Here is a 19,085-nt window from a genome sequence, read left to right as displayed (position 1 = left end):
AGGACAGAGGCTTTTATGCCCCCTGACTCTTTCTGATTGGCTGGTGGCTTAGAAGCCATTGGTGGACTTTGGGAAAATGGTGGCTCCCAGTGCACAGTCCAGTGTCTCCTGTCCAGCCTCACCAGAGGTGCTCCCTGGAGCCCCACCACAGGGACACTGATGAGGAAGCCACCCCGACTCGGCTGTTGGCTGCACGGACAGAGACAAGGCCCTGCCGCACCACCCGGCCGGAAGACAGCTGCGGCCGTGCTGGAGCCATGCCACCACTGGGATGCAGAGGCCACAGCGGCACAGACCCACAGCTGGACTCCACCTGCCGATGTGCAACATGCTGGACCAGGCCCCGCCGCACCACCAGGACCAGTAAGCACCGTAGTTGTGGCCGGGCTGTGACACCCCACAGGTGCCTAAACCTAACCCTCCCTTCCCCGGCCTGACCTTAACCTGGAATACTTATGTTCTGGATATCGGCTGTCGGTATTCAGGCGTCGGCACCCTGATTTGTTTTTTAAGTTCCGGCGCCAGTGTTCTGACAGCAGTCAGGATGCTGGCATTGGTATACTGAACTCCAACATCCTGACTGCCAGGATGCTGACTGCATCCCATATATACTGTATAACAGACATTACAATGTGTGGCATATTGTGTAATGGGCATTGTGGTGTGTGGCATAATGTGTAATGGGCATTGTGGTGTGTGGCATAATGTGTAAGGGACATTGCAATGTGTGGCATATTGTGTAATGGGCATTGTGGTGTGTGGCATATTGTGTAATGGGCATTGTGGTGTGTGGCATAATGTGTAATGGGCATTGTGGTGTGTGGCATAATGTGTAAGGGACATTACAATGTGTGGCATATTGTTAAATGGGTATTGCGGTGTGTGGCATAATGTGTAAGCGAGGCCACACATACTTTTTTAAATTTGCACATTTTTCATTTTTAAAATGTCTATTAGTTGGGCACATTTTTACTGTTAACACGGAGCCATGTTTGCTACCAAAATGCTATTGGGGGTGTTAGCTTCTTTTGAACCTAACACTCATTTGATTTCTTTGTTTTTTTATACACCCATCAATTGGTGCAAGTGAATTTGTGGGAAGAAATTTCGTCGAGGAACTCTCTGACCTTAAATACCACCAGAGCTAAGTGTTCCGCACTGGTACCCACACTCATTTCCTTTTTATTTGATTAAGAAGGTCTAGCGCCATCCTGCTATACTAACCCCTTTTTGTTCATAGCTCTCTGTGTGTTCAGTAGCCTTCAGCCGGCGATCCCTCTCTCTCTGGGGGTTATTCTAGTTCATTCTTTCTGACAAAATCCTTCTTAGATGGACAAAACCATGTGCACTGCGGGTGGGGCAGCTATAACTTGTGCAGAGAGAATTAGATTTGGGTGGGGTTTTTCTTCAAAGTGAGATCTATATTGCAGTGTAAAATAAAGCAGTCAGTATTTTCCCTGCACAGAAACAAAATAACTCACCCAAATCTAATTCTATCTGCACATGTTACATCTGCCCCCCTGCAGTGCACATGGTTTTGTCCATCTAAGAAGGATTTTGTCAGAAAGAATGAACTAGAATAAACCCCTCTGTCCGACACTCACCTAGTACTCCACCAGTAGCTGTCGGCGCTGCTGGGAGTGTGTACCAGCCCCAGCGAGCTCTCTGAGAGAGTGATGTGTGCTGTAACACGCTGGAATGCCCCAAATTGGTGGTCCATGAAATAATTTATGACCAATGTAATCGACAATTTGTGGACAAACAGAAGTGAATCGTGTCCGTTACCACATAACTGACACCAAGGTTGACATGTAAACACAATTTACTTTATTAAATTTTTTTTTCAGATTTTATCAATTAGAAAATTTTGCGCTAGGGGTACCATGATTCAAAACCATTAGGGAACCACACAAATACCACTCACTCAAGGGTCACAAAAAGCAGCGCTAATCAATTTCCTACACAAGGCTAGAGATACCTGAGGCTCTACATAAAAAAGCACCTTCATATAAAGTGGTCAATTGTCTTCTCCTCCCCTAGACATTCCTAACTTTGGTAACTATGGTCATTGGCTTTCCCATTTTTAGATTTCTTCTTACATTGAGTCTCCTCTATGTGATGGCTCTAAGCTTTGTGGGTCCATCTTCTGAGATTAGATCAGAGCTACGCACACCAGGCGGTGGCTACAAAGGGATGCAGAGAATGTAAGACTAGCCTCACCAACACCCTTCTGGAGGAACTTTTGTCTTCTCCCGTATCAAGTTGCCATTGCTTTGTCATTTTCAATACCAGTGTCAAGTAGGTTGGGGACTACCCATACCAAATGCAATAATATTTTACCACCCATCTCTCTACCTAGTTGTGGAGAAAGGTATGTTACCATACATGAAGTCCAGCTACCCGTTCTAGACAAGACTATTGATGTGGAGTTTAAGAAATTAAATCAAAAATATAGCATTGGGTTGCCCATTTCTTCAGTCCCATTGACAGTCCCGCTTCGATCTGAAGGTCACATATCTCATGACAAGGTCCTGCTTATTCTCTCAGAACAATTGGAAGTGTATCGCATTCGCCTTGCCCCATAAATATTTTGGCAAAGGACATCTATAACTAATGTACAAAAAATGAACAACCCATTCTCGAACATCCTACAGCTGATCATGGCTCTTAGGCAAGTTTCACACAGACAGAATGATTAAAAACATAAAAATTCCTTTATCACAGTGTAATGAAACGCTTGAAAAAATACATACAGTAAAAGATACTTGGTACGGTATTAATGTTGTATACAGTATAGAGGACTTGGTGGTCCTCTTCTCATGGGTGGATGCTAAAGTGACTGTTGCACCTTGGGCATCCTTGATCACACTGGTTTCTCTGGTACCATCTCTTCCAGTTTGCCACCTCATAGAACCTTCCCTCAACCTAAGCTCCCAAGTTAGCTTGACATAATCGCCTAAACCAAATTTCGATTTTCAGGCTTGGTGTAAAACTTGGTGGTGTTACTAATACTAGGGGGGCAATGCCTGGCATCTATAGATCTATAAGTCACAGTTTCCAGCTGATTCCATTTAAGAATAGGGCAGTTTGGCACAAACTCCTCCAAAATTCTGACCTTTGCTCAGCAACAGTAATGAAATGTAAAATAAACGCCAGTTATCTCCCAGCACGGTGTGCTGTTCTTTATCTTGGACCACAGCCTACCAGCCAGCCCATAAATAGTTCCCTCAGAGCTCTGCTTCTGGTCTTCTCCTGGTCTTCTCCATTCCTAATCACAATGGCGCACATCACGCCAGCGCTCATCCTCCTGTCTCTCCTCCCGGTTGGGTTCGGGCAGTTGGACTATAATTACATCACCACCGATAATGGCGCTAAATGGGGCGCATGGGGACCGGTTGAGAGGTGTCCGAATGGATTAAAGGTTAAAGGTTTCTCTCTGAAGGTAAGTCACTGAGGTACGTCCATGTTGTTGGGAAGACAGGGAGGGGGCGCTGAGGGAATGGGGCAGAAGAAGGGAAATCCATTTATGGAGAGGACTAATATGTTAGAATAGGTGCAATTAAGTCATGTAATTAGACCTGACATGTGTGTAGTAATGTTCTCTATCTCACTCTATATTCCCACCAGGCCATGGTCCGAATTAGGGGGAAGGGCGCTCCTTGCACAACAATTCCCCCCCCCCCCCCCCCTCTACCACCTATTTGTATTATTTTTATTGATTACTGATAAGCCCTAATTTAATAACAGCCAATTTAATGGCTATTATTAAATACCCTCTATTCAAGATGGAATATGGTACAGTACAGTGGATACTCAGCAGGTACTGGTACAATTCAGACTGACAATACCAACAGAAGCATCCAAGTGCCGCTCCGTGCCTCATGTGCCTGACGGGAAGTTCGGCTCTGCGCCAGGCCAGAGCTGGTAGACCGCCGCTTATCCTAATTCAGACCTTACCGCTGGGATGCAAATGTTTGGAGCCCAGCCATCAGGTAAATGCTGCCCCACCTCAATCTCCCCCTTCCTCTGTGGACAGCTGAGTCTATACACTACGATCACCGCGGGGAGATGGAGGCCGCTGTGGACGTCAGCGTCCCTCCCTCCCAATGGTCGGGCCTGCCTGCGTATTTAGGTGGCATGCCCAGAAAACACAGGGGTGCCGCCTACAAAGGGGAGCTGCCTGCCGATTACCTTGCGAACAGCCTGCAATGGTTCTCCATGTATGCGCACTGTGGACTGTGTGCATACACGGTTGTTCGATATTTATTCTGGCTGCATATTCGCTGCCAAGCGAACTGGTCTGAATCAGGCCATAGAGAGAGATAAAGTGAAAAATGGAGATTATGGGGGTCATGTACTTAGAAGGCCGATTGCGGCCTATCCTGTAAATAAACGTATACGGCAACAATCGTCCAATAATCTGTAATTGGTAATCGGACCAAAAGTACGAACAGAGAATTCGGATAATTTTTGAAGCTGCCATATTCTCCAGATCTGTATTTTCCGATGGTGAAGTCAGGGTTGGACTGGCCCAGAGGGGCGCAGGGGAAATCCCCGGTGGGCCCCACTGCCTGGGGGCCCTACTCATCCTCTAGGGATCGGGTTACAGCCAGTGTAGTTGAATTCTACATGTTATCTAGTAGTGCACATGACTATTGTGTATTCTCTACAGTGCATTGCGGTTATTAATCTGGTATATCACCTAGCAAATTTCTGTGGTAGCTGGCCACACCCCTAAACATGGGCCCCTACCACTACATTCCCCCGGTGGGCCCTTCCTGCCCCAGTCCGACACTGGGTGAAGTGATTCATATTTAGCTGCTGAGTTTCCTGGCAGCCAAATACGGATGAGGTGCCAGCATTGCACAGATCAGTCATCAGTCAGATCCGTGCGATGCTTCTCAGTGTACAAATAAGAAAAATAAATAACTAAAATAAAAACGGCGTTGGGTCTCCCTGACCGGCTATAACCAGCCCCGCTCTCATTGAGCCATAAATACTGGGGGGGGAATGAAATATATAATATGATCAGTAGAGCTGGCACCACATCATGCAGTGTAAGGGACAGAGCAGAGCTGCTGCACATGCCCAGTGTACCAGCTTCTTCTACCACATTACTGTATGTGTGGATCTGAGCCCTCAAACATCGCAATGGACCAGAGAGCAGCTGCCAGGAGGAAGAGACAGGAGCCTTACTATGAGGTGGGAGATTGTGAGCTTAGAAAGTGCAGTACTGGTTATATTATGTTTATATATTTATTTATTATATGTTTAACCTTCTCCTGACCATTTAACTTATTTAAATGTTTGAAGTAGCCCTCTTGTCCAGTTGAATCCACATTGGTACCTGTGAATAAAAATCCTACTCACGCAGTGACGTAACAATAACTCCACAGGCCCTGCGGTGACTTGGAGGCGTTTGTAAGTGTGGGCGCTGGGGGTCAGCGGGGATATTGTTTCTCCGTTCCTGGGACCTGCAGATCTTCCTATCTGTGGTCCTGGCGCTGCTACTGTTTAGTTGCCATTATAAATGCCCCTCACAAAATGGCCACCCCTCACAGCAGACAGTTATTCAGGATGCTATAGGAGGTAGAGGCATCATAAACACCTGTCTGCTGTGAGGCAGCGGCCATTTTACAAGGGACTTTTTCATGGCAGCAGTAGCAAGGGGAGCATCGGGAATGCAGACGGGAAGATCTGCAGGTCCCGGCTACAGGGCAGACCTGGCGGCGGCAGGCGTAACGGTACGGACGAGGAGGGGCCTGCCAAACTTTCAGTGGCTGGGGGGCTCTTCATTTTTTGTTATGCCAATGTACGGCGAAGACTGTGTCACCTTCAGTCCATGTAGTATTCAGGGATTATAAAAATAAAATAAACCGAATCCAGTATCCAGTGGACTGATGGAGCTAAATGTGTGTTAGCACATGCTGCCCCTTCCCGAGAATCCCTGGATGCTACTTGAACCCAAGAGGACGCAATCTGATAGTTCTACCACAGAACCCAATATCTATTTTTAAAAATTAAATTTTTACACTTTTTTCAACATCAGCCCGGGAAGAGGTTTCCCTGGAGGGGGGGACCTCTTTATTCGCGGGTGTCCACCATCCCAGGGACCTGGCCAGAGTTGACCATCCACATTGCTCAAGCTTTGCCTGGGGACCTTGTGTAAAAATTGTCTGCTGGCTGTTTGAGACCAGTGTTGGTTTCCAAATACAAGGGACTGCTACTCCTTTTGTCCCCCATATTTTGGGAACCAGGACCGAGCCAAGAGCCTGGTTTGGTTTAATAAATATGTAATCCCTAGGTTAAATTATGTGGTGAGGAATGATATTCACTTCTGCTTATAACTGGTAGACACCAGCACTGGATTTGCCTATTATAGTAAATATAAAAAATTTTAATTGGTCCTGGACCACCAATCCAAGGCACCCCTACGGGTATCCCAAGGTACCCCCAATGTGCCACGGCCCTAGTTCAATTCAGCCTCACCCCATATGTTTACAGCTCCAGCCTCCTTCTTTCTCTCAAGCCCAAAATGTCTCTCCAACCAGTTCCCCTTCTGTCTTCTCAGCCCAAAGTGTCTCTCTAGATCCAGTCAGTCCCTTCTGTTTCTCCAGCCTCCTTCTGTCTCTCCAGCCTCCTTCTGTATTTTCAGCCCAAAGTGTCTCTCCATCTCCATCCTGTCCCCGTCTGTCTCTCTAGCCTCCTTCTGTCTCTCCAGGCAATACTGTCTCTCCCACTCCAGCAAGTCCCCTTCTGTCTCTCCAGCCTCCTTCTGTCTCTCCAGCCCATACTGTCTCTCCCACTCCAGCCAGTCCCCTTCTGTCCCCTTCTGTCTCTCCAGACTCCTTCTGTCTCTCCAGGCCATACTGTCTCTCCCACTCCAGCAAGTCCCCTTCTGTCTCTCCAGCCTCCTTCTGTCTCTCCAGCCCATACTGTCTCTCCCACTCCAGCCAGTCCCCTTCTGTCCCCTTCTGTCTCTCCAGACTCCTTCTGTCTCTCCAGGCCATACTGTCTCTCCCACTCCAGCAAGTCCCCTTCTGTCTCTCCAGCCTCCTTCTGTCTCTCCAGCCCATACTGTCTCTCCCACTCCAGCCAGTCCCCTTCTGTCTTTCCAGGCCATACTGTCTCTCCCACTCCAGCCAATCCCCTGCTGTCTCTCCAGCCTCCTTCTGTCTCTCCAGCCCATACTGTCTCTCCCACTCCAGCCAGTCCCCTTCTGTTTCTCCATCCCATACCGTCTCCCCCACTCCATTCAGTCCACTTCTGTCTCTCCAGTCTCCTTCTGTCTCTCCAGCCTCCTTCTCTCTCCTGCTTCAGTCAGTCCCCTTCTGTCTCTCCAGCCTCCTTCTTTCTTTCAAGCCCAAAGTGTCTCTCCAGATCCAACCAGTCCTCTTCTGTTTCTCCAGCTCTTGCCCCCGCAGCCCACAGACACATACCTTCTCCTGTGTCTTCTGGCTGTTGCTGTCTCCTGTGTGCTGCATCTGTCTCCTCTGACAGCAATACAGGTCATACATAACATCTAGACTGGGTAGGAGCTAGGTTCTCCCCCTTTCTGTCGGGGCCTGGGATTCCAGTCCCAGCAGTCTCACATTGGTGATCGTGGGTTTCCAAATATGCATTAATTAAACTGTATTTATATATATATATATATATATATATATATATATATATATATATATATATATATATATATATATATATATATATATATATATATATATATATATATATATATACAGGTCGAGTATCCCGTATCCGAATATCCGTTATCCAAATTATTCCGAAATACGGACATTCCAGAAAGTGAAAAAAAAAATTTTTTTTTGCTAAAAACTCACTGGGGACATATGTAACAGCACTACTGGGGACATGATATGTAACTGGCACTATATATGTGCAAGACAATGATTGCTTGGCATTCAAATTCAGTGCTGAGATAGTACACAAATTTTGTTTCACGTTTTGAAACCTTGTTTTTTGAACAAATAAAATATGTTTGTGTGTATTTTATGTGGTAATAAAATATATTTGTGTGTATATTATGTGTTTATACAGCATAAATGCAAGATACTTCAAAATACATCATTGAAATATTAAAATATTCCGAAATACGGAATAATCCGTTATCCAAAATTCTCCTGGTCTCGAGCATTTTGGATACGGGATACTCAACCTGTATATAGAAAAGAAATTTAGAGTGCGCTAAATACAACTCAACAACTTAAAAATTATACATTTATTTTTTAGTCTTCACAAAGACTTCCAATTTAAAAGGTACAGCTGGTCTGTTATTGGTACAGACAGGGGCGGATTGGCCATTAAAGTTACCGGGAATTTTCCCGGGAGGCCGGCCGATAGTGAGGCCGACAGCTACTGGTGACACTGTGACATGTGACTGAAGGGGCCGGCCACAGCGGAGTTATGGGTAATAGCACCAGTGGCCGTGCCCGGAAGTGGTCCCCATCTCCAGCTTTGTGCGTGTAGGGGGCTTCCTGCTTCTTCATTTTTACAGAGGACGAGGCCAGCCGCAGCGATCACCAGCAACTCAGGTGGTGCAGCTGCGAAGACAACGGGGGAGCCAGTCAGTGAGCGTACTGAGCAGAGAACACATCCTCTCTCCCTCTCTCCCCCGCGCTGCTGCTGCTGCTGCTTTAAGTGGCTGCTGCCTGTCACACTACAGGCAGCAGCGCCAGCAGAATGAAGCCCTTCCCAGCTCCCATGTCCCAACCCCCCTCTAACTTACTGTACAGCAGTGACTGTCACCAGAGACTGGATAGGGGGCGGAGCTACACGGATCGGATGGGCAGAGCCACACGGGACAAGGGGGCGGAGCTACACTGGAGAACAGCAGGGCTGATGAAAGGAGAAGATGAGCTGCCACAGATTTTAAGGTAAAAAAAAAAAAGTGTATGAGAGCGAGTAATACTGTCAGCAAACTGTGTCCAGATGGAGCCATCCTCATTGTACCTGTCCCTGGCGCAGCAATCAGCGAGAGTGCGCTGGGGATTCTGGTATCTGTGCGTCTCCAATGCTTGCCCCCCCATACTACCGGCAGCGGATGTGGGCGTTACATATAGGCAGCGATACTACTACCGGCAGCGGATGTGGGCGTTACATATAGGCAGCGATACTACTACCGGCAGCGGATGTGGGCGTTACATATAGGCAGCGATACTACTGTCGGCAGCTGGTCTGGGTGTTACATATAGGCAGCGATACTACTTTCGGCAGCTGGTGTGGTTGTTACATATAGGCAGCGCTACTACTGTCGGCAGCTGGCGTGGGTGTTACATATAGGCAGCGCTTCTACTGTCGGCAGCTGGTGTGTGCGTTAAATATAGGCAGCGATACTACTGTCAGCAGCTGGTGTGGGCGTTACATATAGGCAGCGATACTACTGTCGGAAACTGGTGTGGGCGTTACATGTAGGCAGTGCTACTGTCGGCAGCTGGTGTGGGCGTTACATATAGGCAGCGATACTACTTTCAGCAGCTGGTGTGGGCGTTACATATAGGCAGCGCTACTACTGACAGCAACTGCTGTGGGCATTACATATAGGCAGCGCTACTACTGTCGGCAGCTAGTGTAGGCATTACATATGGGCAGCGCGACTACTGTCGGCAGCTGGTGTGGGCATAACATATAGGCAGCGATACTACTGTCGGCAGCTGGTGTGGGCATTACATATAGGCACCGATACTACTGTCGGCAGCTGGTGTGGGCGTTACATATAGGCAGCGCTACTACTGTCAGCAACTGGTGTGGGCGTTACATATAGGCAGCAATACTACTGTCGGCAGCTGGTGTGGGCGTTACATATAGGCAGTGCTACTACTGTCGGCAGCTGGTGTGGGCGTTACATATAGGCAGCGATATTACTGTCGGCAGCTGTTGTGGGCGTTACATATAGGCAGCCATGCTACTGTCGGCAGCTGGTGTGGGCTTTACATATAGGCAGCGATACTACTGTCGGCAGCTGGTGTGGGTGTTACATATAGGCAGCAATACTACTGTCGGCAGCGGATGTGGGCGTTACATATAGGCAGCGATGCTACTGTCGGCAGCTGGTATGGGCTTTACATATAGGCAGCGATACTACTGTCGGCAGCTGGCGTGGGCGCTACATATAGGCAGCGATACTACTGTCGGCAGCTGGTGTAGGCATTACATATAGGCAGCAATACTACTGTCAGCAGCTGTTGTGTGCGCGTTACATATAGGCAACAATACTACTGTCAGCAGCTGGTGTGGTCGTTACATACAGGCAGCGATACTGTCGGCAGCTGGTGTGGGCGTTACATATAGGCAGCGCTACTACTGTCAGCAACTGGTGTGGGCATTATGTATAGGCAACACTACTACTGTCAGCAGCTGGTGTGGGCGTTACATATAGGCAGCAATACTACTGTCAGAAGCTGGTGTGGGCGTTACATATAGGCAGCGATACTACTGTCGGCAGCTGGTGTGGGTGTTACATATAGGCAGCGCTACTACTGTCAGCAACTGGTGTGGGCGTTACATATAGGCAGTGCTACTGCTGTCGGCAACTGGTGTGGGCGTTACATATACTGTAGGCAGCTACTACTGTCGGCAACTGGTGTGGGCATTAGTTAAAATCAGCGCTATTACTGTTGGCAACTGGTGTAGGCATTAGGTATAAGCATCGCTACTACTGTCGGCAACTGGTGTGGGCATTAGTTAAAATCAGCGCTATTACTGTCGGCTACTGGTGTGGGCATTAGCTAAAAGCAGCGATATTACTGTCGGCAACGGGTGTGGGCATTAGGTAAAAGCATCGCTACTACTGTCGGCAACGGGTGTAGGCATTAGGTATAAGCAGGGCTACTATTATCAGCAACTGGTGTGGTTGTTATGTATAGGCAGCACTACTACTGTCGGCAACTGGTGTGGGCATTATGTATAGGCAGCACTACTACTGTCGGCAACTGGTGTGGGCATTATGTATAGGCAGCGATACTACTGTCGGCAACTGGTGTGGGCATTATGTATAGGCAGCACTACTACTGTCGGCAACTGGTGTGGGCGTTACATACAGGCAGCGGTACTACTGTCGGCAACTGGTGTGGGCATTATGTATAGGCAGCACTACTACTGTCGGCAACTGGTGTGGGCGTTACATACAGGCAGCGATACTACTGTCGGCAGCTGGTGTGGGCGTCACATATAGGCAGCGATACTACTGTCAGCAACTGGTGTGGTTGTTATGTATAGGCAGCACTACTACTGTCGGCAACTGGTGTGGGCATTACATATAGGCAGCGCTACTACTGTTGGCAGCTGGTGTGGGCATTACGCATCGCTACTACTGTCGGCAACTGGTGTTGGCATTAGTTATAAGCAACGTTACTACTGTCAGCAATTGGCGTGGGCATTAGGTATAAGAAGCGCTACTACTGTTGGCATCTGGTGTGGGCATTACGCATCACTACTACTGTCGGCAACTGGTGTTGGCATTAGTTATAAGCAACGTTACTACTGTCAGCAATTGGCGTGGGCATTAGGTATAAGAAGCGCTACTACTGTTGGCATCTGGTGTGGGCATTACGCATCACTACTACTGTCGGCAACTGGTGTTGGTGTTAGGCATCACTACTACTGTCAGCAACTGGTGTGCACATTAGTTTAAATCAGCGCTACTACTGTCGGGCACTGGTGTGGGCATTAGCTAAATGCAGCGCTATTAGTGTTGGAAACTGGTGTGGGCATACGGTAAAAGCAGTGCTACTACTGTCGGCAGTTGGTGTGGGCATTATGTATAGGCAGCACTACTACTGTCGGCAACTGGTGTGTGTGTTACGTATAATCAGTGCCAAGACTTTTGGCAACTGGTGCGGACAATATGTATAGTCAGCGATACTACTGAGGGCACAGTGGGCGTTTATGTTATGCAAAGCTACTACTGTGGACATTTTGGGGGAAATTTACTAAGATGTGAGTTGTATTTCACATGGGATGTTGCTATGGGCAACCAATCAGAAACTACTTCTCATTATTTTAGCACCTCCTAGAAGATAAAAGGTAGCATCTGATTGGTTGCCCGTAGCAACATCCCATGTGAAATACAACTCACATCTTAGTAAATTTCCCCCTTTGTGTATGGGCACTACTATGAAGTGTAATGTGAATAAAAGGCACTAGTGTCATATGAGCATAAAAGTGTGCAGCATATTGTGTGAGGGGAAATACAGCGTGTGGCATAATGTGTAAGCGCATCACAATGTGTGACATAATGTGGAATAGGCAGTACTGTGTGGCATTACCACGTGAGCCATAATGTGTAATGGCATTATGGTGTTATTGGTACTGTTATGTTGCCATGCCACTTACCCATGAAGCCACACCCCTATTTTTTGGCGTGCCCCAGTTCATGGGGCAGTCACAAATTCACTTTCTGGCACAGGGCACCAAAATGTCTAGTTATGGCACTGGTGCTGTATAATGTGAATAAGATGGTTTACTGTGTGACGTAAGTTGAAATGAGTGGCCTTGCCCCATCCACATCGTTTTTTTGTGTGCGCGGTCCCTTTGTAAATTAGGAGAGGGCGCAAATGTAAAGTTTGCAGGAGGGCACCGAACACCCTAGCACCGGCCCTGACCACAAATGGTTTTTCTAATGCATTTCATCACACAATCGTAGCCCCGTGCTGCCCCCCTCTCCACGCAGCATTTTACTGCGATTCGATGACCTGTGGGGTGATAGCAAAGCCGACATATTCAATTGTAATTTAATTTGGCTCCCCCTCCCCACAGGCCCGATAATCGCGGTAAAACGTCATGGAGGGGACGAATTATGTAAGAAGTCTAGTTACAACACTAAGCAACCACAAATTCTGCTGTTGCTGTGCTGCTTTTCAGGCTCTGAGTCCCAATATTTACAGTAAGTGCAAGTGTGTGTGAGGCAGCAATACAGCAGTTGTATTTACATATGGCGCCATTTTCATTCAGCCCAACAATGCGCCAAGATGGGGACACGCTAGCGTCTGAAACACTTGTGTGTCCCATTGCTGCGAATGTGGTGCACAAGTATCACGCACGCACGTCCCAATCTCAGCTAATGGTGCGTCGAGATGGGCAGACATGCCGCATTGTTGGGTTGAATGAAAACTGCTCCAACTGTAATTAAAATAAATAAGTATATATAGTGGGCCCCTACCTTTGTTTTAATACAGTATGTCACATATACTACAGCATTTTGAGGTGTATAACCGCTTTATTAAGGTGTTGTTTTCGCTGAGGGCACCGGGGCAGTAGTGTTGTGTCAGTGAAGTGCTGGACTACTTTCTAACATATATGTATCCACGCCACCATGTATTACCTTTAGTAAAGTTGTGGCAAGCGAAGGTGATCTAGTCAGATCGCTTAGAAAAGGGTCTGAAATTGCCCCATTAAGGTTTTAGGAGGGGAGCTCATGAACATGTTCCCCCTCCCTGAGAGGTGCTCTCCCTCCTCCCATTGTTCAGAATTATACATGGGCTGAAAACTTCATATACATATTTTTTAAGTATATGTATTCAAAGTAATCAGCCCTGTTTCCTGCAGTGTCCTCAGCTGAATTGTTTTGGCGGCGCAACACCTGTAACTAGGTGGAAACACGTGCATCTTTCAGCTTCAAGTTCGGCAGCAATACTGATGTAGTAACCCCGCCTACTGTTATGATGGCCATGCCCATTTTGATTTGGTGCCGCCCACATGAGGCCACTTCCAGAAATTTTCCAGGGCCACTTTTGGTCCCCAATCCGCCCCTGGGTACAGATGGTGTTGTAGGCCCAACGCGTTTCGTCAATAAATTGACTTCATCAGGGGCTTAGCGAACAATAAGTCAGCAAGACGTAAAATCACTGTAAATAATACAAATAGTAAAGTTCATTTATATGAACATAAAAGCAAGGAACAAATCATGGATGACAGTTATGATACGGAGTGGAGGACAGCGGAGAAGAAGAAATTATTGGTATGCCTTAATGTGCTCCTAAGGTAATAGGTAGCAGGCATGAGGATCTTAATAACGTTTTGTGACATCAAATGATTAGCATAGAAAAAGCTATAAAATAGTCCCAAGGGGTACAGAATCACCCATATTGTGTAGTCACCTAATATTGATAAAATTAATACCTTTTGCCGATTTAGCGGATCACATACAGTGTCCAGCAAATAGGGGAGTGAAACTCAATGCGAGACCTGAGTAGGTGGTGGGCGTTACTATAGGAAGGAATGTAAATATTAATAAAAATGCCCTGTGTGCACCTTCACCAGCACTTCTAGCTGGATGATTTCCAGTGAAGATATAAAGACTTACATATATGCCACAGGAAAGCTGCTATTACATCTGTCTAGGACCCAAAAAAGTCGTTCAACGCAGGTGTGTTTCAGTGGTGTGCCTTAATAGGAAATGGACATATCTATAGGATGAAATATGGATATTCAAATGATCATCTTTACCTATTCCCTTCACCTACACCTTTAACCGATAGGTGACAAACATACATATTTGAACTTACAGCGTCACAAGAATGAGTGCAAATGTGGTAATATAGTGGTCAACATCAGCTGTTCAATAGTATTCAGGTATGGTTCCTAAGACACTTCAGAACCTTTGAATAAATACAAAACAGTGTTTTACAAGCCATGAACTGGTATAGAACAATGACCCAAAGTCAAATGCCTTAGAAGGGTACTTACTTTTAGGAGTAAAACCGGAAGTGTACAGCCTGGGATCCAAAATCAGAATGAACTCCTATGAGAGAGGCAGCTATTTATGGAGCACTGGGAGTGTAACTACTTCCTGTTTCCCAAAACGTGCAGTGTGTGGCAATACGTGTATATACACGCTAAATGAGCATAGTATTTAAAGAACTGAGTAGGTCAATATGTAAACATACTAGGGCTTATTGCCGCTATATAATAGGGATAGAATACGCTGTTATAATCCCTAATTGAGCCGTGGAACGCGCAGCGTCTCCGTTGTGCGTTCCAAACGGGCGCCATATTGAACTGCGCCAACGTCAGAGCTCCTCCTCAGTAGTTAAAGGGCTAAGCTGCAGCTGGGCGGACGTTACCTCCGTGTGTGGATGTAACAGAGTTAGTGGAGCGCAATGCTTATATACGTGCGTTCCAAACAGGCGCCATCTTAGGGGGAACTTAATATGCTATATATGGATATTCACAGCGCAATTGTCCTTTAAATACAATATTATAAAATCGCGCAGCTACCAGTGTACTACCCTCATACACTAACACCAGGTATTATAAAATGAAAAAAATATACGGGGCTGATAATAATACGTGGAAAAGTGCCATATTAGTATATGTAGGTACTGTCAGAGAACTAATTCTATTAATATTTTTTTTTAAATTACTGTGCAAACCTCCTAATAATTATGTGGGGTGACACATGTATATGTGCATGGGTGCTGTGAATACATATAGAGGTGGCTAGATGGAGGTTAGATCCCTTCTAGAGCATATAAGTAAATTGCCAACATTGTGTTACCCTAAGCAACAAATAGTGATAATTAAAAAAGGTAAGGGGGTACAATGATAAATAGATATGGGGCTGGGGATCTCGAATAGTAAGACCAGTGAAGGCATGCTCATTTAGGTCATTGTCCCATTTACATCGAGATCTACCTATTAGTTTAGAATGGGACAGTATATAAACAGATATATTAGCAAAAGGGCATCACAATAAGTGCTAGAATGGAGCAGAGAGAAAGGCACCAGAAAAAGTCAAAGGATGAGAGCTGAATGAAAGCTACAATATCAACCCCTTCATTCAGTCCTCTGGGAGAGAGGGTATTCAGGGTATAGATCCAAAAACTTTCTTTTTTTATAAGTTCTTGACCCCTATTACCCCCTCTAGGGTTAACAGGGACTTTTTCCAAACATTTTAGGAAGTTGTGGAAAAAATGCTGCACAGTAAGAATGCTTTACAAAATAGAAGCATTAATAGTTTATGCTAATTAATTGAGAAAATGCAAATTCAAAGAACAAAATATAAATTGCCTTCAAAACTGCAGTTCTTCTAGGTGCACATGTAATTGGTGTTTGTAGGATTATATTGAAGTGTATGATTAACCAATCATACCAAACAGGTTATAATGATCATCATTTTTATATGTAGGTTGAAACAGAAACAGCTGTGTAGGAGGCTGTAAACTGGGTGGGGAACAGCCAAACTGCTGCAAAGGTCACAGGTCATACATCATGGCAAGACTGAGCACAGCAACAAGACACATGGTAGAGACCTGCATTCAGGCCCGGCGACAGGGGGGTCAAGGGGACACCTGTCCCGGGCCTCGATGTTTTGAGGGACCCCAAAGAATTTCTGCAGCAGTGTGACATGAGACACAGTGCACTAGTAGCAATTAATTAAAGCTAAGAGGATCATGTCTTCCGCCCCCCCCCCCCCCCCCCACCGGTCTGTCCGTCCGTCCCTCTAATTGCCCAGAGCCAGCAGTAGCCGCAATCTGTTATTGCAGGGAGACACCAGTCTGGCTCTGCCGCTTGCTGCTCCTGTCAAACTATATGACAGGCGAGCTGAAAGCGCAGTGCAGCGCCAACCCGGATACTATCCTGTAGCGCCTCCTGCCCGCGCTGTAAGTCCAAGGCTAGGAGGAGCTGCAGATGCACTTTCTCTTCCACTTCTGCTCATTGGTCGAGAAGTGGATAAGAGGGACACTGACACCCAGAGCTCTCCCCCCACCCCCCAGTGCCGCAGCTTCACCTATCTGCCAATGTGACAATGATTAATGGTGCTGAGCATCGGGAGCCAAGGCACACTGACTGCACAAGTGTGTAGTGCATTACTGGGAGTTGACTAAGTCCCATGAGACTTTGCACAAGAGGTCAGAGGCTGAGAGGCTTGTGCTGAGCTGATTGGTGGAGCTCATCAATGCTTCTCAGGCCCATGGAGGACATCAGCAGCCTCGTCATGGGAGGGTTTTTCATCAGAGGCCGCTAAGCCTGTGAGCCATTGACCAAGTTTATACTGCATTTACTTGTTTTGAAAGTGTAATATGCTCCTGTGCAGTTTGCGGCCAGTAATGACAAGAGGGAGCGGGCCCCCTGTCTAAAGTGACCAGAGCCCCTCAAAGGCTTAATCAGGCCCTGCTGGTCAGAAGCCAATAGGCCATACCTTTTTTGTTTACTAATATATAATTTTTTTTCTTTTTAGGTGGAACGGAATCAGGGGCAGGATGATGATACAGCTGTGAACGGAATCCGTTTACTTTGCTATTGCCCAGAGGACGTTAATCGTGTAGCTGTGTACTCCTCCTTCGCCCAGTAAGTGAGCAGTAGGCTCATATTTATGGGCACGCGTACAGTACTGTCACCTAGGCAGCGCAGCCTACCCCCGTCATTACCTTACACCAACTGTGAGGCTTGGGCAGTGGAAAATGCACCATAATGATACTTGGTACAGAATGTAGACATAAATTGACATTGGACCAACCTGATTTGCACCTTATTAAAGTCATTGCTCACATACCTGGCCTTCAGCCTGTCCTATCATCACCACCATCTTCTCTCTACAAGCAGCCACCCCTGTAACTGCCTATGATTTGCAGGAGCCGGCATGATTTTGGTCACAGGTCCTGTGCGCTAATTTTGGGGGTTGGGCTCCTGCAGTTACTGCGTGAGGACACGCAAATGTCAGCGACATCAGGATATGTATTGAGCATCCCACATCCTACCTGCTGCATGCAGTGACAATCGCAGATGCTTCCATAACCGGGCATGGTGCAACAGTGCGGCCATTGGGCCGACCCATATTAGTAGACCACTGAAGGTCGACCTCTGAAGGTCACAATGGATTAGGTCATCACATAAAATAGGTCGATATGAGATGGCCAAGGAAAAACGCTGACGTGCCGAAATACCCCCTTGGTCTCTTTAGAAGGTTTGATCACCTCATCAATAATGTGTCATTGTTTAGTATATTTGTTATGCGTTCATTTTCTTCTCCTACAATATATTGTCTGATTCTTTACGGTTTTGGGTCTGAGTTTTGAACAAATAAAATAAACTGTATCTTCACATGAAGAAGAAACGAGCCCGTTCCAGCGATGACCAACTTTGTCTCCGTCTTTATCTCCACAGATGGGGCAATTGGACTCTTACAATGAAATGTGTCAGCGGCCACATTGAGTCTTACCAATTAAAGGTGGAAGGGTATCAAGGTCCAGAAGATGACACAGCTGTCAATAACATTAAGGTGCTTTGCTCCAGTGGGGAGAAAATGGAGGGGGCCGGAACTCCCTGGGGGTCGTATGGTTCTTGGAGTAAGGTCTGCGAATTCGGAGTCTGTGGGATTCAAACCAAGGTGGAGCCGCCTCAGGGAGATGAAGACGACACCGCCCTTAATGACGTGAAGATGTTCTGCTGCGATGAATGATGATGAACCATGCCAAGCTCCTCAGTTCTGCATATGGTGGGAAGTCTACGCTTGCTCCAATTGCAGAACTTCCAGGTCCCCAAAAATAAACATAAGCCTCCATGTTTAATTACTATATGGTCATTTTATCCAACGTTGTGGAATGATAAAGTTATAATAACAGACCTAGAGGTGGATTTAAACCTCATGGACCATGATTTGGGGGCCCCCTCCTACAACCATCCAGAGCTCTATATGTCATCACTGGTATCCAGATGGCTGAAACAATGTCTAGATAAGTGTCAATAGGTTGACACCATAGGCAGAATGTAAGGCCGCCCAAGTTTGGTGGTGGTGTGGGAATGCCTTCAAACTTGGATGTTTTTTTTTAAAGGGGCAGTGACTTAGAAGGCATGGATTTGACTTGTAAGTGATTGCCCCTTTAAAAAATGTCCAAATTCATCCGGCATCCCACGCTGCCACCGAACTCGGGCGGAATTCCATTCCGCCCCATAGTTTCAACGTACATAGGTCTATATTGGTCTATATCGGTCTATATTGTAAAATGTTCGACACAAGCAAAATGTCGCAATGGCTGTGGTTTGTACGTCAAAAGGTCAACGTGAGTTTATCCAGTTTTGGTACTTGTGTAGTTTCGCGGCGCCACTGCCCGCAGATCGCATCGCAT

General features: G+C 46.6%; 1 protein-coding gene across 1 annotated transcript; it reads left to right on the top strand.

Moving 5' to 3' along the window:
• Nucleotides 1-3,235: 3,235 nt before the first annotated feature.
• LOC146075976 (vitelline membrane outer layer protein 1-like) lies at nucleotides 3,236-18,527 on the top strand. Its single transcript, XM_083185723.1, has 3 exons — nucleotides 3,236-3,442; nucleotides 17,198-17,307; nucleotides 18,124-18,527. The coding sequence occupies exons 1-3, from the start codon at nucleotides 3,278-3,280 to the stop codon at nucleotides 18,416-18,418; spliced, it is 570 nt and encodes a 189-aa protein (XP_083041849.1). The 5' UTR covers nucleotides 3,236-3,277; the 3' UTR covers nucleotides 18,419-18,527.
• The last annotated feature ends 558 nt before the right edge of the window (nucleotides 18,528-19,085 follow it).

The sequence above is a fragment of the Crinia signifera genome, chromosome 4 (genome assembly GCF_055691185.1).
Source record: "Crinia signifera chromosome 4, ASM5569118v1, whole genome shotgun sequence".
Taxonomy (NCBI): domain Eukaryota; kingdom Metazoa; phylum Chordata; class Amphibia; order Anura; family Myobatrachidae; genus Crinia; species Crinia signifera.
Note: the sequence above shows the minus strand (reverse complement) of the source record. Positions and strands in the feature narration are given on the sequence as shown.

What these genes read in the sequence shown, in the direction of transcription:
- LOC146075976 (XM_083185723.1), top strand. Translation starts at nt 3,278, where the DNA reads ATGGCGCACATCACGCCAGCGCTCATCCTCCTGTCTCTCCTCCCGGTT. An exon ending in TTAAAGGTTTCTCTCTGAAG is followed by an intron (nt 3,443 to 17,197) that starts GTAAGTCACTGA and finishes TTTTCTTTTTAG; the next exon opens with GTGGAACGGAATCAGGGGCA. An exon ending in GTGTACTCCTCCTTCGCCCA is followed by an intron (nt 17,308 to 18,123) that starts GTAAGTGAGCAG and finishes TTATCTCCACAG; the next exon opens with ATGGGGCAATTGGACTCTTA.